This window comes from Dunckerocampus dactyliophorus, chromosome 15, assembly GCF_027744805.1.
Source record: "Dunckerocampus dactyliophorus isolate RoL2022-P2 chromosome 15, RoL_Ddac_1.1, whole genome shotgun sequence".
NCBI classification, from domain to species: domain Eukaryota; kingdom Metazoa; phylum Chordata; class Actinopteri; order Syngnathiformes; family Syngnathidae; genus Dunckerocampus; species Dunckerocampus dactyliophorus.
Window position 1 is genome coordinate 9882601 of NC_072833.1, and position 18434 is coordinate 9901034.

General features: G+C 37.9%; 2 protein-coding genes across 3 annotated transcripts in view; both read right to left on the bottom strand.

Annotated features, from left to right (window-relative positions):
* Positions 1 to 203: 203 nt before the first annotated feature.
* cfdp1 (craniofacial development protein 1) lies at positions 204 to 11183 on the bottom strand. Its single transcript, XM_054752595.1, has 7 exons — positions 10942 to 11183; positions 10127 to 10250; positions 7672 to 7906; positions 7505 to 7611; positions 6911 to 7039; positions 3260 to 3418; positions 204 to 1819 (listed from the first exon to the last, which is right to left on the bottom strand). Exons 1-7 carry the CDS (start codon positions 11174 to 11176, stop codon positions 1723 to 1725), a joined length of 1086 nt encoding a protein of 361 aa, XP_054608570.1. The 5' UTR covers positions 11177 to 11183; the 3' UTR covers positions 204 to 1722.
* A 714-nt stretch (positions 11184 to 11897) lies between these two features.
* Positions 11898 to 18434, bottom strand: part of gal (galanin/GMAP prepropeptide) — a 53578-nt gene continuing 47041 nt past the window's right edge. Inside the window, exons 3-9 of one of the 2 annotated variants that reach the window (XM_054799883.1) lie at positions 16776 to 16899; positions 16138 to 16255; positions 15976 to 16056; positions 14360 to 14414; positions 13560 to 13646; positions 12858 to 12929; positions 11898 to 12200 (exon numbers count right to left, since the gene is read on the bottom strand). In XM_054799883.1, the coding sequence (XP_054655858.1) occupies positions 12154 to 12200; positions 12858 to 12929; positions 13560 to 13646; positions 14360 to 14414; positions 15976 to 16056 (342 nt within the window). In that variant the 5' untranslated portion in view covers positions 16138 to 16255; positions 16776 to 16899 and the 3' untranslated portion in view covers positions 11898 to 12153. Of the gene's footprint in view, positions 12201 to 12857; positions 12930 to 13559; positions 13647 to 14359; positions 14415 to 15975; positions 16057 to 16137; positions 16256 to 16775; positions 16900 to 18434 lie in introns of those variants that run through there. The other variant, XR_008573778.1, reaches the window with a different exon arrangement.

Genomic DNA, 18434 nt, shown 5'->3' on the forward strand with positions numbered 1-18434 from the left:
AGCTCATCAATTAAATCACCTGCTGAAGAAACTGGTTGGAGAGAAAACCAGCAGCGTCTCGGCCCTCCAGGGCATGAGTTTGACACATGTGTCTTGGTAATAATAATAATAATAATAACAAATGATAGGAATATCAGATGGGAAAGCTCAGCAACAGCAATCCCTGCAACAAGAAGAGTCAATGGCAGCAGATGAAAGCCTTTTATTGTCAGCAAGTCCAATAACAAAAACCCTAGTGTGGCACATCAAGGACAGATTGCAGGCTTCATTGAAAACGAGTCAACATTCGGATGAGATGGAAGACATTCTGGGATTGTAAAACAAAGTAATAGTTTTTCCTTCGCTACTGCTCCAGAAAGTTTTGTAGAAATGCTAACCAACAAACCGCATTTAAAGAAATACTTCCCATCCTAGTGCTTGTCAGAAGTAATCATAAGTACTTGTCTGGACTGGGAACTGTGACCACAGAAAAGGTGGTCAACACTTGGCCATGTACGAGTGGGTAGAAGTGAGTATCATGGAATGTCAAGTACTGATTTGTGTAGGTAGACAATGAATATGTATGTATTATAACGATCCACTCTACCTATCAATGAAAAGGGTTAAAAACATGGATTCTCACAGTTAAACAGCAGAAATAAACAGCGGTCTTCACATTGGACATCACCGAAATTATCGGACAATATTGGCATAAAAATTTTATATCAGTTCATGTCGGTATCACCAATAATGATATTGGTGTGCAACTGATGACGTCGTGCTCCACACAGCAAAAGCTTGCAAGTTCAGTGTGTCCACAGTCTGAAATCATTTCCAAGTTTGGCCTTCGGACTGTAAATATGCAATTTGCACACTGAGGTGCGAGTATAGCGACTTCCTTTCATACTTCTAATGTCACACACCTCAGGAAGAACTCGACCACAGCTCGCATTCATGCAGCAAAAATAACAACGAGACATGCTGAATGAGCCCGAAGTTTCATACTTCGCACTTTACTGTGTCATTGCCAGCATTATTTAACTTGATTCTTATTTGTGGATGTATTAAGTCTAACCTGTCTTACTTGGTATAACATTTTATTTTAGTTGACTGTGGGTGATGATTTTTTGATGACTATTGTGTTGAGACAAAATGTTGGGAAAAAAAAAGGTACTTGTTCTATAAATTATATTGCAGTATTTGTTTTATTTTGCACAAACTGTGTGTATTTGTGGAATGCACCCAATGGCATCACAGTGAAAGAAACATAATGTGTTCATTCATTACACAAGATGTGGCCTGACATTAGTTTACAGGAAGAGCTGCTGCTATTATTGATATCGGTAATGAAGTGCTGGACAAAATTGGTAAATCAATATGGAACATCGCTAACATTAACCACTCACAATTAGCTGCAAGCCATACAAACTTTGAGGCATGACTTAAAACCAAGAAGAACACAACAAAAGTGTAGGGAGGTGGAGGGTGCAGTGAAAGACATAGTGATGACCACTGAGAGACTAAAATTCATAACCGGAAGAAAATAGAACATGATTAGGGATTAGGGCCGTTTCTCCTTCCATTTAAGCAGATTCTCATGGCTTCTTTACATCCACTGCCAAAAAAAATCAAATGGCGTTCACTTTCTTTAAAGACTGCAGTACAGACTAATAACACTCCCATAATGAAAAAGACTCGAGCTTCAGAAACAGTAAAGTTACTAAGGAAATGGCAGCCATGTGGCTAGGAGGAAGGTTTCATGTTTTTTAGACGCACTGCTTTCTCCATCTCAAACTGTCTATGATCAACACGTTCCAAGAAGTTCTTCCTCTCCACATACCTTAAAAGAAAAAAAAAAAAAAAAGCGTCAGATAAGCACGTTAGATCAACTTCCAAAAACACATAATCACACAAAAACTAAAGTTTCAATTTTAAAATTTGCTAAATTTTGGTTGGGTAAAAAGTCATAATATTATAATAATAGAGTCAAAATATTATGAGAATAAAGTCATTATATTATGACAAAAAAAATGTACAAGAGGAAAGTTGAAAAAAAAAAATCACCTTTCCCATCTGATATGCCTAGAATTTGTTATTATTATTATTATTATTATTATTATTATTATTATTATTATTACCTTAAGAGATCCATCGGACAAAGCTTCCATTATTTGGAATGAAACATTTCAGACAAAAAAAAAAAAAAGTAAAAATCAAAATCAGCAAAAACATGTAACGGAAGGAGAAAATATATTATTATTAGTAATACTAGTAATACTATATTATATTATTAATACGCTTTACCGATAACGCAAAGTTGAGATGCTGGCTATTTTTTTTCCTTTAACTGCATATCTACATGGGTTGGTTTAAAAAAAAATGCAAACGTAGCCCCCACATCTTTTGATTTTTCAGTATGCGGTCCTCGGTGGAAAAAGTTTGGACAGCCCAGCTCTGTTGCCTCCAGGGTAACGGACGACTGTCTACATCTCGCTAATCTGGCATCCCTGTGTAAACTGGGATTCGGGTCAGTATTCCAGCATGATAACGACCTTGAACGACAACTGCCTTGCTCAAGAAGCTGACCTTGCCAACGGTTTTGACATAAATTGCCGTGTGTTGAGTTATTTTGAGGGGACAGCAAATTCACACTGTTAGACAAGATGTATGCTGACTACTTTACGTCGTATCAAAGTGTCATTTCTTCAGTGATGTCCCAGGAAAAGATATAATAAAATATTTGCAGAAATGTGAGGGGTGTACTCACTTTTGTGACATACTGCAAGTTAGCCTGTTATACATCACGAACTGAAAAAAAGGCTTTAAAACAACAGGAGCAAAACGTTTGCGCAAGCTGCTCAACTTCAAGAAGGACAAACGGATTCGTCATCCAGCCTCCGGTCACAGACCTAAATACGGAACAACAGCAATGACTCCGAACCGGACTGGATGAACCGTTCATCATAAAATCATCGTTTAGATGGCTGAGCAGGAACCGTTTAGTTTACTAACATAGTGTTTATGTGTTGACTTCTTACCAATATTGTTATCATGACAGGTTGCTTTGTTAGTAATGTGATGTGTAGCCATGACTATAGTTTACATCTATTGATCACACATACTGATTCAACTTGACACTCCCACTCATGCTAAACACACTGACAATTCACAAATATTGGAATTAATACACTGACATAAAATAAGTAAGTGACAAGTAAAAGTACATTTGAATTCATTTCACAGTGAAAATTATAATAAGAAAAAATAATGACTTTCTTACCCATCTCTGCCCCTGTTGTGGATTGCCAGCTCCTCAGTGATGCCCTCCTCAGATTTAAAAGCATCCCAGTCCATCTTTGACTTCTCCAGTGTACTCAATTTTTGTTTCTTTCCCCCAAAACGACTCAGTACGCTGGACAGCCCCACGGGCTGCTTTGTACTGCAACACAACATAGATACGGTAGTTCTTGTGAAAGGTTTTACAACTGTAGTGAAATGTAGGACAAAATGCTTGATTAAACTTCTGTTCTGGTGAAAGCGCACAAGAACTCATTAAAAAGGATGAAACGGTCGTATTAAAATCATGGTTTGACAGGAACAGATTATCCCTGAATTTAAGTAAAACTAAAATAATGCTATTTGGTAATAGCAGAAAGGACACGTACGACCAAATACAAATTAATGGAACGGATATTGAAAAAGTGGAAGAATATAAATTCCTTGGGGTTGTAATAGATGAAAAAATGAGTTGGAAATCTCATATTAAATATATACAACAAAAGGTGGCGAGAAATATCTCTATATTGAATAAAGCAAAATATGTTCTTGACCAAAAATCACTCCACACTCTGTACTGTTCCTTAGTATTAGCATATTTAATGTATTGTGTGGAGATATGGGGAAATAATTACAAAAGCAATCTTCACTCACTCACTGTACTGCAAAAAAGATCTGTGAGGATCATTCATAATGCCAAGTATAGAGAACATACAAACCCTTTATTTTTAAAATCACAGATATTAAAATTTGCAGATTTAGTACACTTTTAAACCTCTAGAATAATGTATAAAGTTAATAACAACTCGTTACCCAAAAACCTAATAAAGTATTTCTCAATCAGAGAGGAGAAATATGATCTTAGAGGAAAATTAAACTTAAAACATTCATATGCGAGAACAACGCTGAAAACCCACAGCATTTCCGTGTGTGGAATTAAATTATGGAACGGATTGAGTAAGGAACTCAAACAATGTACAGAGATGAGCAAATTCAAAAAACAATACAAGCAGTTGATGTTTGCTAAATACAAGGCAGAAGAGTCTTGATCATTACAATGATTGTTCTGTCAGGTTTGTTATTATTATTATTATTATTTTTTGTTTAAAAAAAAAATGTTTATAAAAAAAGTTTTGTTCTTTATTCATATTTATTTTAAGCATTTATTTATTTATTTATCTATTTTATTTATATATATATATATATATATATTTTTTTTTCCCCTTTGGGAGGGGTGTCTTACCGTTATCTATTATGTATTAGGAAGATTAGGAAGTGAACTACATGTACTGTACTAGATGTAGAATGGATGGGGGGTAGGATTAAATTAGCTTTGCTTCTTCCTACTCCTTTTGGACATGTGGAACTGTGAAAAAATGATTCATGAGATGTATTCCATTGTAACCTTCATGTTCAAATAAACTAAACCAAACCAAACTTGAAGATACCGAATAATAGTGGTACTTTGAATTTGGTCCCTTTTTATTGTATCAAAACCACAGTAGGCAGGCACGTCTTGAGTGATGTGTACCATCGACTTAACGCCAAAAGTTTCAAAAGTGAATGATCTTTTTTGAGGGTCTGAATAGCATTGATAAAATGATACCAGCAGTCTCTGGGTGACGTTCTTCCTTAGCGCTATCAGGAAGTGTGCACACATCCACAGTAGATATTGCTAAAAGTTATTTTTGCTCATGTTCATAATAATTCATACCCCTGACAATGTCAATGTTGGTACTGCCCATTGTTTTCACTTCCTGTGAATGTGCTAATCTTTGCTCTGTAGTTATTTTAAGATGCTCCAAAGGGATAAATACCCTTTTTTGTTGACCTGCTGTTAAACAATTATGTAAATAATAGCACATTTCGGGGACAGTATAAAGGAAAAAGTGTTGTCAGTTTCTGATCATCATGGCCAAGAAGAAGGAGCTCAGTGAGGACCTATGTCAGTGTCTTATGTGAAGGAAAGGGTTAGAAGGTCATTTCAAAGCCGTATGATGTCCCTGTGGCAACAGTCCAGAGAACAACCAGCAAGAACAAGAGGTTCAGCAGTGTTGGAAAGAAGAAAAAAAAAAAAAAAAAAAAAAAAAAAAAAAAAAAACCTCAGTGGGTAGGGCAGGAAGGTGTGGCCCCAAACTCATGCGGGAAATCTGCCAAGAGGTTATCAACAGCCCCCAGACTACAACCAAGGCAATAACTGAAATGCTTGACCACGGTCCAACATTGAGGATGGATACTGAATACGTTGGGAGGGAGGAAGGAGAAGCATTCAAGCCAAATAACGCAGTCCCCACCGTCCAATATGCTGGTGAAAACATAATGCTTGAGGATGCTTCTCTTTTAGTGGCACGGGGAACCTCGTCAAGGTTCAAGGAACCATGAGAAAGAAGTATTACCTCAGGATCCTTGATGAAAATGTGAGATACTCCAGCTCGACCACAACTAGAAATACCCGCACAACCCAGCTTCAGGCTTTCGCGAAAGGAGAGTGGGCCAGCATCCAACAGGCGACATGCGGGAAGCTTGTGGACACACAAGAATTGCCTAGAAGCAGTCATGAAAGACAAAGTCTATTCTATTGACTATTAAAGAAAGCCATTGGATTTAATAAACCTAAAGATATAAATCATTTTGAACATGGCATTTTTGGAAATCCAGGAATAAAATATCTCTGAAATAAAGAATTTCTCACACGCTCATCGTGGCAGCAGAGAAGAACCCTGAGACAGTCCAGCACATACAGTAATAGTAGGGTATAACATGCAAGCAGGTCAAATGTACATGGAACACCACAACCAAGTAGCTGGCATGTTAAACAGAGACATCTGTGTATAAACTGAAGGTCCAAGGTCATAATGGAAGACGAAGGTGGTCGAGAATGACTAAGCTAAGATCCCATGGGACTCCCACAACCAAACTAATAAGCTAGCAATGGCCAATCAACCAGACATTGTGGTGGTTGACAAACAGCACGAGAAGGCAGGCAACATCAAGAGGAAAGAAGACAGGAAGCTAGAAAAATACTAAGGATTGAAAGAAGACCAAGAAAAGATGTGGAAAGTAAAGGCAACTTGCCCCAAACTAAGCGGCTCCAGTAGATTCCAGGGATAACATTAGAGATCTTTGTGCAGAAGACTAGTCTTACATCAGATATTGCACAGAACCCTCAGGCCACTAATGATGACCAAGTACATATACATTCCGGTATTGGCTCTGTGCATTATGTACATTAATGTAACTACACATTTGGACAAACACTGGCAATCTGGGCTTTGCGCTTGGATTGGCGATTGCGAACATGTCTAAGGAGGGCATATCTAACAACATGAAAAAAACTGGGTTTTCGAAGTGACTTTGAGTTTGAGGTTCTGGACTGATAAAGAGAAAGGAATTGAGAATGGATGCAAGGATGGCCCCAGCTGTTACATGAGGGGAAACTCGTCACCCCACACTTTGAAAACCCCCAAGATAAAATCATTCAGGAAAACATTAATTCTACCTGAGCTTGCTTTGTGTAACCTTAACCCAAATTGAACAAGCGACTGTAAAAAGATCAACAGTAGATCAATCAGTAGATCAATACAAACATGGTAAGATGACAAAAAACATACATGACTCATCCATACTTTGAAAAATGTGCGCGAGTTGTTTATACCTGGGGCCAGGACAGTCTGATTGGGTGGGAGAAGTGGGATTTTCTTTGTCTTTTGTCTCCTCTTTTGTGCACTGGCTCTTCAGATGCATCTTTGCTTCTCTGGAGTCTGCTAATACTTCTTTATTGAGCCTGACAAAATAACAAACAATCAATATTATATGCAGCCTTGGACAAATGTACATTGTAAGCTCTCTTTTAATAAGCTGCTCCACCGAGCCTCTGTTACCAATGCTTTTATACTTTTTTTGGTGACTGTGCTCCAAACTCCCTTGACATCATTCACCAGCTCCTCCCTTGTAATTCTGGGCTGGTCTCTCATTTTTACCCGACAAGGCAAAATCTTGCATGGAGCTCCACAACAAGTGAAATTTACTGTTATTTCATATTTATTCAAATTTTGAACTATTGTTCCATTTTATTTTTCGCTGACAGAAAATAAAGATTACTAAAAGTAATCTCAGATTTGAATGCATACCTTTTAAATATTATGTCCTTTTTTAATCTCTGCACCACATTTTAATGGCTACACATCAGCCAGAGAGAGACCTAGTGGCAAAACATAATATCCTAGGTGAGAATATTGAGTAATCATACCTGATTTCTTCTCCGGCAAAGTCAAAAACTTTGATGATGGTGACTGTAGATGGATCTGTTGCCTGGGTTTCAGTTGTTATACAAGCACTAGAAGCTGAAGAATCAGCCTGAGGAACAAAAAACAGGAGTCACACAAAACCATATGATGTTGTTATCATAACAGTTACCTCAGGCGGGGTGTGAGACTCTGCAGCAGATGTGGCTGCATTGGGTCTAGAGCCAACATCAAACAGGAAACGAGCCCAGAGGTCATCTGATTGCTTCTTCTGCGTATCTTCCTCGTTCTTCTTTATTTGGGTCAGTTTTTGCACACCTTCCTGTCGGGGCTCAGCCTCTTTTGCACCACCGCCATTCTCTTCTTGGTCTACTTTGTGTACTCGTTTCGTCCTGTTCTTGTAGCTTCTGAGTGAAGAAGAGTGAATCGTCATTAGTAACATTCTTCATGAAAAAAAAAAAAACATTTTCAGTACAAACTGATGTTCCAATGGTGGGGTCAGCAACCAAGTGATGGAAGGGTCAACAATATCTCATTACAGTGCAACAATCACGTTTCTCCCTCAGATGTGTTCACACATTACAGAATGACTCTTACTGGTGAGGTTGTCACGATACTCAGAAGACGAGACGATACACGAGAACCATACAAGATGACATTTTAACACTACTTTTAAGAAAACTACAATAACAAAATATAGGACTGGACAAACACACTTTTTTTTTTAATTTAACTGAGTCACAAAACAATGCGGGTACATTTTCAAAATGTTTTATATTATAACTTTGCATCCATGACCTAAGCATGAGGCTTTTAACTGTTGAACTTTTATCCACAAATTGAAACAAGAACTAAAAATTACACTACTATACTAATTACATTACTTAAAATAATGACAGCAGTTGGAGCTGCTACTAATAGTTATGGGTGTCCCGATCCAATATTGATATTGGATATCGGGCTGATATCTCCAAAAAAACAAGTATCGGATTATATTGGCCTGTATGTAACCGTGACTTTTTTTGAGGAGGTATTTTTGTAATGCAAAAGTATTACTGTTTTGACAGCATATTGTTTTGAGAAGCCAAAGTCTTTACTTAAGTGTCCCCACCAACTAACCGAAACCACGTTCCTCATCAAAAATCACCAAAATTTGACCAGAACTCAGGAAAACTGCACTTTAAAAAAAAAAATTTGCCCATCATTCACAATCCTTATGTGAAACATGAACCCTTTTCTGTGCGTTGTAACGAGAGAAAACGAGTTAGTATGAGCCAGCTAAGAATGCACGTCATGGGAGGCAAATATTTTGACACTAGAGCCCAAGCAAAAACCCTTCCAAAAAACTTCAACAGTGTTCCATTTATATAACTGACCTGTATATCAACCAAGCTACAGCGATATTGTTATTGCAGCAGCAAACATGAAAAACTAGATTTATCTGGCGCGGTAACACGACGCCTCGCTAGCCGCTAGTCTCAGCGTCACTCACAACGCCTCAAGTCACTGCAACGGGACAGACGGAAGAGTAGATACTACTGGCTCTCAATTTTGCTATGAAGACTCAACAAGATGCTCGTTTGCTGTCAGCATTTTTTTTTTCCTTTGGACTGGAGCACAGGTCTTGTGCTGGAAGACGCAGCCATCCTAACGAAAGCGGACATTGTAATTGTCGTCGCTGTTTGTATGCTTCTGTTGTTGACGGAAGTCACGTTAGCTGCTATGGGCTATGTCAAATCAATGCGCCTAGGAAAAATGTTTCAGTAGCTGGCTCATACTAACTTGTTTTCTCTTGTTAGAACGCACAGAAAAGGGAAAGTAATGTGTTCAATAGGGATGAGTCTAAAACGAGTATCCGTAACGGATGATGCATTTTTACCGAGTATGAGCATGAAACGAGTACAGATTGTAATTATCCGTAATCGTGATGAAGGAAAATCCTCATTGGGTAACTACTTATGTATTCACTCTTCACGCTCTGTGATTGGCCAGTCACACACACAACGACCACCCTTCCCTAGACAGACTCGCTTGGCGACACATTAATGCCAAAATTGGCGCACGTAAAAAATCTCAGCATGCATAGAAACCACTCTCCTCGCGCTATGTCTAAATTTGTTGCTCCCTCGCTCGCCACTGAATCAATCCATGTAAATTTCAGAAATAAAATCATGTACTGATTTGAGCCCCCACCCATTTCCGGTTATACCACGCCCACTTCCGTTTTATTCCCCGCCCACACCCACGCCTGTACAGATACGGAAACAGATCATTTAGATGGGTGAACAGATACAGATACAAATAGTTGTGTGTTCGCACATCCCTAATGTTCATGTTTCACATAAGGATTGTGGATGATGGGCAAAATTCCCCAAAAAGTGCCATTTTCCTTTAATATATATGAATACATGAGTCCAACAGTTCTCCTTCTGTGAGATCCAGAAACACTTACAATGAAAAAACATTTCAGTATGCATTAAAATATAAACAATACAATTCAAATGATGTCAATTCTGACTTGTGAGTGCATTTCACTTCCTGTTGCTGCTACAACTCCGAAGATGGAACACTGCATACTATATACAGGTACAGTTCATTTCCATGCTGTGACTGACTAATCTACCAACCTCATACTGCTGTCCCTTTTCTTGGTGCGCTTCCTGGTCGAACTGTCAGGATGAGGCACATCGCTTTCATCCAAAAGGTCTTCCTTTTCACACTCATCAATATCATCCTCACTCAGATTATCATCTGAACGGAAAGACGCAAACAACAAACACAAAATGACTATCAAACAATTAATAAAATGACACGTCTTTATTTTGACTTTATGGATTATTTTGGAGTCTCTCTATTAAGATAGTCTTAATAGTCTTAAGGTCTTAATGAGGAGGAGCGATTGCAATACAGTTTGGGGATTACAGTATGGGTGTTGGTCGGCCCAATGTTTCAATCAGGCTTGCATTTGTTCAGAAAGGAGATGGTTATTTGTTGCTGTTTGTACATATTTGTTTTTGGCTAACACTCACTGCAATGTTTCTCTTAGGTTTACCAACACAAACACAGTTGACTATATTGGGGAAATACTGCACTGATATCATGGCAACATTCAGAAAATATGTTTTCCTTGTTGTTGATTGAATTAATTATCTTTCTTTCTGAAGGAGCCTTCTAGAATGTACTTTATTACCATCCTGTCAACTGGACCATTCATCAGTCATTTGTTGACATGTCAGAATCAATGACCTACTGCAAAGTTTAATGCAAGCACTGTATTGCTATTAGGTAATGTATTTATACGTATGTTGTACATATCTCAACATAGCATTAGAAAAGACAATTCCAGTCTGTACAATTTGTGGAACAAATGAGACAACTCTTAATGACACAAGCATCAAACCACGCCTTCACATCTGTGTTTCAGTTTATAGATTCTTCTTACCTGATGGCAGGTAATCTGCATCTTCACTCGATGAAGATCCATCGTCATCGTCAAAGCAGTTCATCTCTGATTTCAAACACAAACCTCGCTGGCAAAAATCTATTAGGGATGTAACGTATAATATATGTGTAAAAAAAATACGAGGAGAATACGTTACATTCAATTTACATAGTAAGACCTCCGCTTGTCGGAAAATAAAGGAACAAAGTGGATACCAGCTTTCTGTACAGCGCATGCGCTTGTCTTCTTCTACCACTAATTCTTCTTCGGTAACTATTGTAGGAAGGCAAACTTGCTCTTTGGTGCATTGCCGCCATCTACTGGACAGGAATGTGGACCGGGCGCTGAGACAGACAATGACAACGAAAACTACAAATCGTTTCTAAATGTGTTTCTTTAATAAACGTAGTGATGGAATGGTATATTTTTAAAGTCACATGCTTGTGTTATGTCATGGTGTTCCTATGTCATGGTGTTCCATCGTAATGCAAGCAATACGTATCGTGCAATACTGTACTATTGCACTATATACTGTATGTATGTATATGTATATTTATGTATGTATTTATATAAGTGTATATCAAACAAAAACACGCCCAACATGAAAAAAATAGTAAGAAACACTCAGTTGTCAGATAAAATATCAATTTTCTTCTGAACTTTGTCATCATGTCATAATGAAAAGCACTGCAAAGCACATAACCTTAGTTTCAGAAACCCCCACTGGATTATTTCGATGATTTCGTCCAAATGGTTCAAGACTTATGTGTCATGATCATGTGCCATGAATGTACAGGCATATGGCCCCTGGGCCGTCGTTTGCTCATGCTTGGTGAAGCTGCTAAATGTGTGTCATTTGTAATGAGAGTGTGCATTTGATTCCAGTGCTTCAGAAGTGTCAATATGTAAACGTTTCAATCAAACAAAGAAGTGTCCTGTGCATTTTGTTTCTTTATTTCACTCCATTGTCAACCTGATTATATGCATACTGGGTCATATTACAGTATGGTGGTCTGCATTCAACTGCATCAAAGAAATATGTTCTTAATTAAATATCATCATGTCTCCATTGGGAGACAACCAAGCTCAAACTGATGGTTATTGCCAAAATAATAGTTGAATGTGACACGTAACAGTTAACAACAGTTATTTCAGTCCAAACAGTTGGGTAGAAGCGTGTGAACAGTTGATATATGACTATGGATTAGTCATTTAATCTGATGTCACAGATGACCCCAGGCTTTTCAAGGCAACCATTTCTGCAAATTACAAAAATATGTCAGGACATACTTCAAAATACTGTAGTAGCAAGAAGACATACATGATTAGCAGCATGCAAGAACAGCACAGAGATGTGATCGTTTAACCCATAAGAACACTTTAAATGTATTAAAATGCGTCCTGTACATCTCCGTGCTTGACTTGAACTCATGAAGTCCCTACGTGACGTATCAGAAAGATTTTTGAGTGGTTGTCATGTGACCGTCACATGACCAACCACAGAATATGACGTCCCCAAAATGGCAGTGTGACAAGTCAAATTTCTATCTATCTCAATATCGGGCTTTTAGCCTTAAAATTATTATGGAAAGTCTGATGTGACGTATTTGTCACAATGGTAAAAATAATAAGACACTCAATAAATGTCATTGTGTCAATGATTGCGTGGGTAATGGCCACAAAAGTAGCCCGTGTTTTTGTTAGGGATTATTGTGCCTCTTGTGAGATAATTCAAACCTGCAATAGAAGCCTGTTGTTCCGGGTATAAAGTCTAGTCCGTGTGTGCCTCACGGAACGTTACAGTGACATTATTGACACCTAGTGACCAGTGTAGAATACTACGTTTCATTAACATCTTTGAATGCGTCTTTTGAATGACTCATATTTGTGAAGCGGCGAGGGACGAGTGTAAATACCTTTAAATTTGAGATATGACAGGAAGTCAATGACAGTGTCGACAATGTCTTCATCTTCTTTCCTTTGGGTACCTGTGAAAACAGAGCAACAAATAATGTTCATATTTTTATGTATATGTATTAAGTATATGTATATACATCAAGAAAACACCTTTTAAAACCGTAGGACCCCAGTACTGGGATCCATTAAGTTGTGTCTATGTTGCTATTGTAATTGCGAATAACACGAAATGGCCACATAACTAAAATATACAGTGTATGGCAGCTAAAAGCTGCTAACTGATTTAGGGAAACCGAAGACAATTCAAACCACAAGAGTATGTGCCCTGTGATTGGCTGGTGAGAGTGTACCCCACCTCTCACCCAAAGTCATTTGAGATAGGCTCGAGCTTACCCGTGACCCTAATGAGGACAAGTAGTATAGAAAATGAATGAATGTTGATTTGAGGCTTATTTCTAGTTGCCTATTCTAGGAAGAAGAGAAGAAAGTTTGCTAAATGCAAGCAGACTAAGGACATGGATTAATGGAACAATGCGTGGGTCTGGGACTGCATGAGTGCTGCCGGCACTACAGAGCTACAGTTCAATAGGGGAAACGTGAACGCCAACATGTGCTGTGGCATACTGAAGCAAAGCATGAAAATGTAAGCATGTAAAATGGATGTTATAACATATACGATCTACACAACCACACACACAAACCTGTTCTGAAGTCCTCCTCCTGGTCCATGTCTCTCTTGCCAGCAAAACCAGGTTTATCTCCCAATACCCTGTGTCCATGTATACCATCTGCACAGCAATACAGTAGATGCAGTTATCCAGCTCATAGTCAAGTCAATTCACAACAGAAGTTATCTCAATGCATTTTACAGGTGGACCATGCTCCTCATACATTGAGAAGAACCAACTAAAGCCCACATGAGCAAGCATTTGGCAACAGGAGCAAGAAAAAACTCCCTCTCGAGAAGAAACCTTGAACAGAACACAGACTATGTGACACGGCCATCTGTCTCGACCCCCAGCCTAGAAGATGGTTCCACAAGAAAGAATCCTCATAGGTAAAGGCTCCACCTTCCATTGTACTTTTAAAGATTCTTGGAAACACGCCGCCAAAGCCTACAAAATTTATTAATAAATAAAAACAACAAAAAATAGAATGGACAATAAATTTTTTTTTTTAAGTGCACAAATCCTTCAACTACAACCCCTCCCATCCCTCCTTTAAAAAAACTTGTTTTTATTCCATTATTGAGGTATATGTATCTTCCACAAAATTTGGGCAAAATAACAAAGTGCTGTAATTGCATTTTTCTGTATGAGCCCCATATTGCAGTGGAAAATGCCATCAAATCTCAGAAATAATTTCAAAAATGTAAGTTTAATCATTCATAATTTAATTAAATGCAGTTTTTAAAAATGTAATGAACATTAGTGTATCTTGGGGGTTTGTGATAGTATAACAGTAGTGTATGCTGAACAATACGTGCGCACTAAGTACTTACGTGGACCTAATAAGTAGCCAGCACTATTGAGAGTCCAGCCTCTTTTCTCCTTTGTCTGCAAATGGGAAGAGATGAAATCTCATTACACACTTTACGATATCACCATATCATTCTTGTGACCTAAATCGGTATCGTGTTATGGATTGTTATAATGGAAGTGGAGCCATAAGTTTCGTTGTATATTGTGTGCAATGACAATAAAACACCTAAGTACCAACCTACCTACAGTCATAGAAAAAATATTACAACACCTTTGTTTCTTCAGTGTCTTGTTCATTGTCATTTGAAGGTATATTTGCTTGAACAAATATAACGATGACAACAAAAATCGCTCATAAGAGTTTAATTTAAGAAGGTCCATGGTTCTCTTGATTAGAATCAAAATCACATCCGTTTTTACATCAATAGCTATGGCATTGTACTACCAGCACAAAATATATTTGTCATATTTGTCCAAACAAATACAGTATACCTTTAGATGTACCAGGCATTAAAATGAACAAGAAACTGAAGAAGCTGCACGGTGGCCTAGTGGTTAGCATGTTGGCCTTACAGTCAGGAGATCGTGGGTTGGTATTTCTGTTGGAACCTGAGTGAAGTTTGCATGTTCTCCCTGTGCGTGCATGGATTCTCTTAGGGCACTCCGGCTTCTTCCCACATTCCAACAATATGCATGCTAGGTTAACTGGAGACAAGCTCTAATTTGTCCATAAGTGTGAATGTGATTGAGAACGGCTGTTTTTCTTTATGTGCCGTGTGATTGGCTGGCAACCAGTCCAGGGTGTACCCCGTCTCTCGCTCAAAGACAGCTGGGATAGGCTCCGGCATACCCGAGACTCTCGTGAGGTCAAGCAGTACAGAAAATAGATGGATAGAGAACCTGAAGACATAAGAGTTGTGTAATAATTTTTCCATGACTGTATCTAACTACTGTACATCTGTCTATCCCATAAAAATCCACAATACTTTAAATGTGCTAAAATGTGTCCCATACGACTTTGTGCTTGACTCGTCAAGTCTTAAGTGAAGTGGTTTTGAAGTGGTTGTCATGTGACTATGTCACGATATGGCTTCCCCAAAATGGCCATGTGTCAAGTAACACTATTTTTTTTTGTCATTAAAGCTCATTTTAAAGCTATTTAACAACTGTAATGCTTTAATAGTGTGTCAAATATTACAATTAAACTGTTCTTACTATAGTTCATCAATGAATTAATATTAAAAAAAGCAAAGAAAATATAGCTATTGGGCTTTTAGCCTTAACATTGCTATGGAAAGCTTGACGTGACATATTTGTAAATAATGACAATAAGACACTCAATAAATGTCACTGTTTCAAACGATTTTGAATTGTCTGCCGCCATTGTTCAGTAGAGATGGGAATGGAGCTACAACCTGGAACTATTATAAGGAACTTTCAGTTACTAAAAATCAAATAATCAGTCACACTGTTCAAACTCTTACTGTTGCACTGTTACTGAACCATGACCTTAAAACCAACGTATGTGCCAAACCACATATGGTTACACCCCTAATTATTACAGATTACAACATATATTAAACCCGTTTATTCAAGTATTGATGAAATAAAATGAAATGTCATATTTGTAACTTACCGCAATAACTAGCTGGATGGTGTCAGAGAACATTCCACACAATATGAGTGATGCACACAAAATCCAAAAGCACCTGTTCATCTAAAGAGGAAGTAAAGACTAATTGAAGTTGTTCAGAATAAGAATAAAAGAAGTTGACTTTTTTCATAAGCAATAGCTTACCTTGGTAAAGACTGTAAAATGCGTTCTGCTCCTCCTTGAGTCCGGCTGGAATCGCTGTGTGAGGAAATGGACACTTCATTCACCTTTTATTGTCCTCCTGCTCAGCGTCAGCAGCCCTCTCCTCCCATACAAGAGAAAGCAGAATCCAATGACATCACGTAATGATCCGCTTTTTGTTCGACAACCTCAGATACATTACAATAAAAGCTTTGCTCTACATTTGCCTGGTAGTGACAGTAGACATTAGCGACTTGTAGCAAATAACTACAGTATATTTTCTTTCTGTTTTTTGGGTTTTTTTTTACTTTTTCTTAGGTTTAGCTTGGGGAAAGGGTTTAAAAATGATGTTAACAGAATAATGATCATGAAAAACTGGCAACCTTTTCCTTTGGGTTGTTGGAATGTCATCATCGGCTGGGTTTGCGTTTGTGGAAGCCAACGGCAAGACAAGACTATGTTGTTTTGGTTGAACATTTGTTTTAGGTCATGAATATTTTCATAAAACAAAATGTGACAAACTTTTTTGTTTGAAAGCTGACACTTATCCCTTTCAATGATGTACGTATCACACTTGGTCTTTTTCTAGCAATCCTCTCAGGCCCAAGCCTAAGAGGTTATTGAGATAAATGTTTAAATACCTATAGAGGAAGCCTTGGATGATACTTGAGAGATGACGCCTCTCAACTGGTATGGGAACGTCTCAGGAATTCCCCAGAAGAGCTGGATGAAGTGGTGGGGAGGAAAGCCTGGGCCCTTAGACTGCTGGATAAGAAGAAGAAGATGGATGTGATGGATAGACTATATAAAAAAAACTTTGTTCACTTCTGAATGATAACAACTCAACACCAAGTCACCAATTACATCTCCAAATGTTGTAGGACTAATGAGACTAGTAGCAAAAAAACACACGTTCTTCAAGCCTGAAAGAGACTTCAAGGGTCCTAGGTGCATGTCACAACAGCAGCTCATAAAAAAGGTAGCTTTTCAATCATCTTCAGCGACATATACATCAATTTAGAATTTGTAATGAGCAAGTAATATAGCTCCGTTTATTGAAAAAGAAGTTAAAGTATACAGTATACGGAATGACTTAATGAATAACATAACAATGACTAAAACAATGAACATCATACATTTCCTCTGTACTTTTGTTTAATTCCCACCTCCCTGCTGCCCTGACTGAATGGTCATTGGTGAGCCTTTCAGGCACTGTTTATACAATTATGCATAATTATGGTCTTCCATGGCAGTCTTTAAAGCAGGGGAAAATGTTGCTATTAAATGATTCACTGTGCAATGAATATAATTGACATGTTCCATACAATAGTCAAAAATAAAGACTGATATGTCTTTTCTCATAAACAGCCGGCCAGTGCCCACTGGGTATTTCCTGTCACAGGTACTGCTGATGGTAACTACAATCACATATAATCACATGACTCAGTTGTAGGACACACAGTGCAAGGACAAATATAATCAAATAGAACAGGACAGATAAGAACAGAAGTAAAAGACTGAAATGTAAGACATGAGTTATAATAATAATCATTTTAATAATTATTATTGAGACTATGGTTATAAAAAAATAATAATCACCATTTTAATAATTATTATGGAGACTCTGGTTATAATAATCATCATCGTTTTAATAATGATGATTGCTATTAAGAACATTTGTATGTTGTCTCTCATTTTTCTTGTAGTTGACTCTTGTCCCCTACGATGTTTAATATTTGACCGGTTCTCTGATGTCTTTGACAACAAGTACCTTAGATTCTTCCAGTTCCAATTTAACTTGATGTAGATTTTACAGATGGTACTCCTTGTACCTTCAATTTTCTCATGCATCCTTAAGTCGTGTTCTGTCTTGGCAATGTCAGCGTTGCGTTTTGCCAGATACTTATTTATGTAGACTTTTGTTTTTTTCAGTTTACTTCCCTGCTTCAGCAGAGCTGTGTTGTATTGCTTGTTGTGGCGGTGTGATGGTTTTATTTTTTTCCATGCATTGGAATGTGTGCATCAATATTGTTGACATCCACATTTATGTCCTTTGTTTGCAGATAATTGGACACCTGTTGCTCTGTTGAAGCAACAGCAGCTTGCTCTCCTTTGTTATCAGCGGACACAAGACCTATGTTTAATGTGAAGCCCCTTCACAATCACATCTTTCATTTATGTGCCAATTTTATTCTTGCAAAAAAAGGACATACATAGCCTTCTGCTGGACAATGTCAGTTTCACATTTGGTTGTACCTGTTCATAAGGAAAACAAACTCAAACTCCTCCGTCTTCAACAT

Excerpts from the sequence above, each read along its gene's own strand:
- cfdp1 (XM_054752595.1), bottom strand. The coding sequence starts at position 11,176 with ATGCGCTGTACAGAAAGCTGGTATCCACTTTGTTCCTTTATTTTCCGA. Across the intron at positions 10,251-10,941 it reads TGCAGATTACCTGCCATCAG|ATGATAATCTGAGTGAGGAT; the intron begins GTAAGAAGAATC and ends CTTTCCGTTCAG. Across the intron at positions 1,820-3,259 it reads CACAACAGGGGCAGAGATGG|GTATGTGGAGAGGAAGAACT; the intron begins GTAAGAAAGTCA and ends TTTTCTTTTAAG.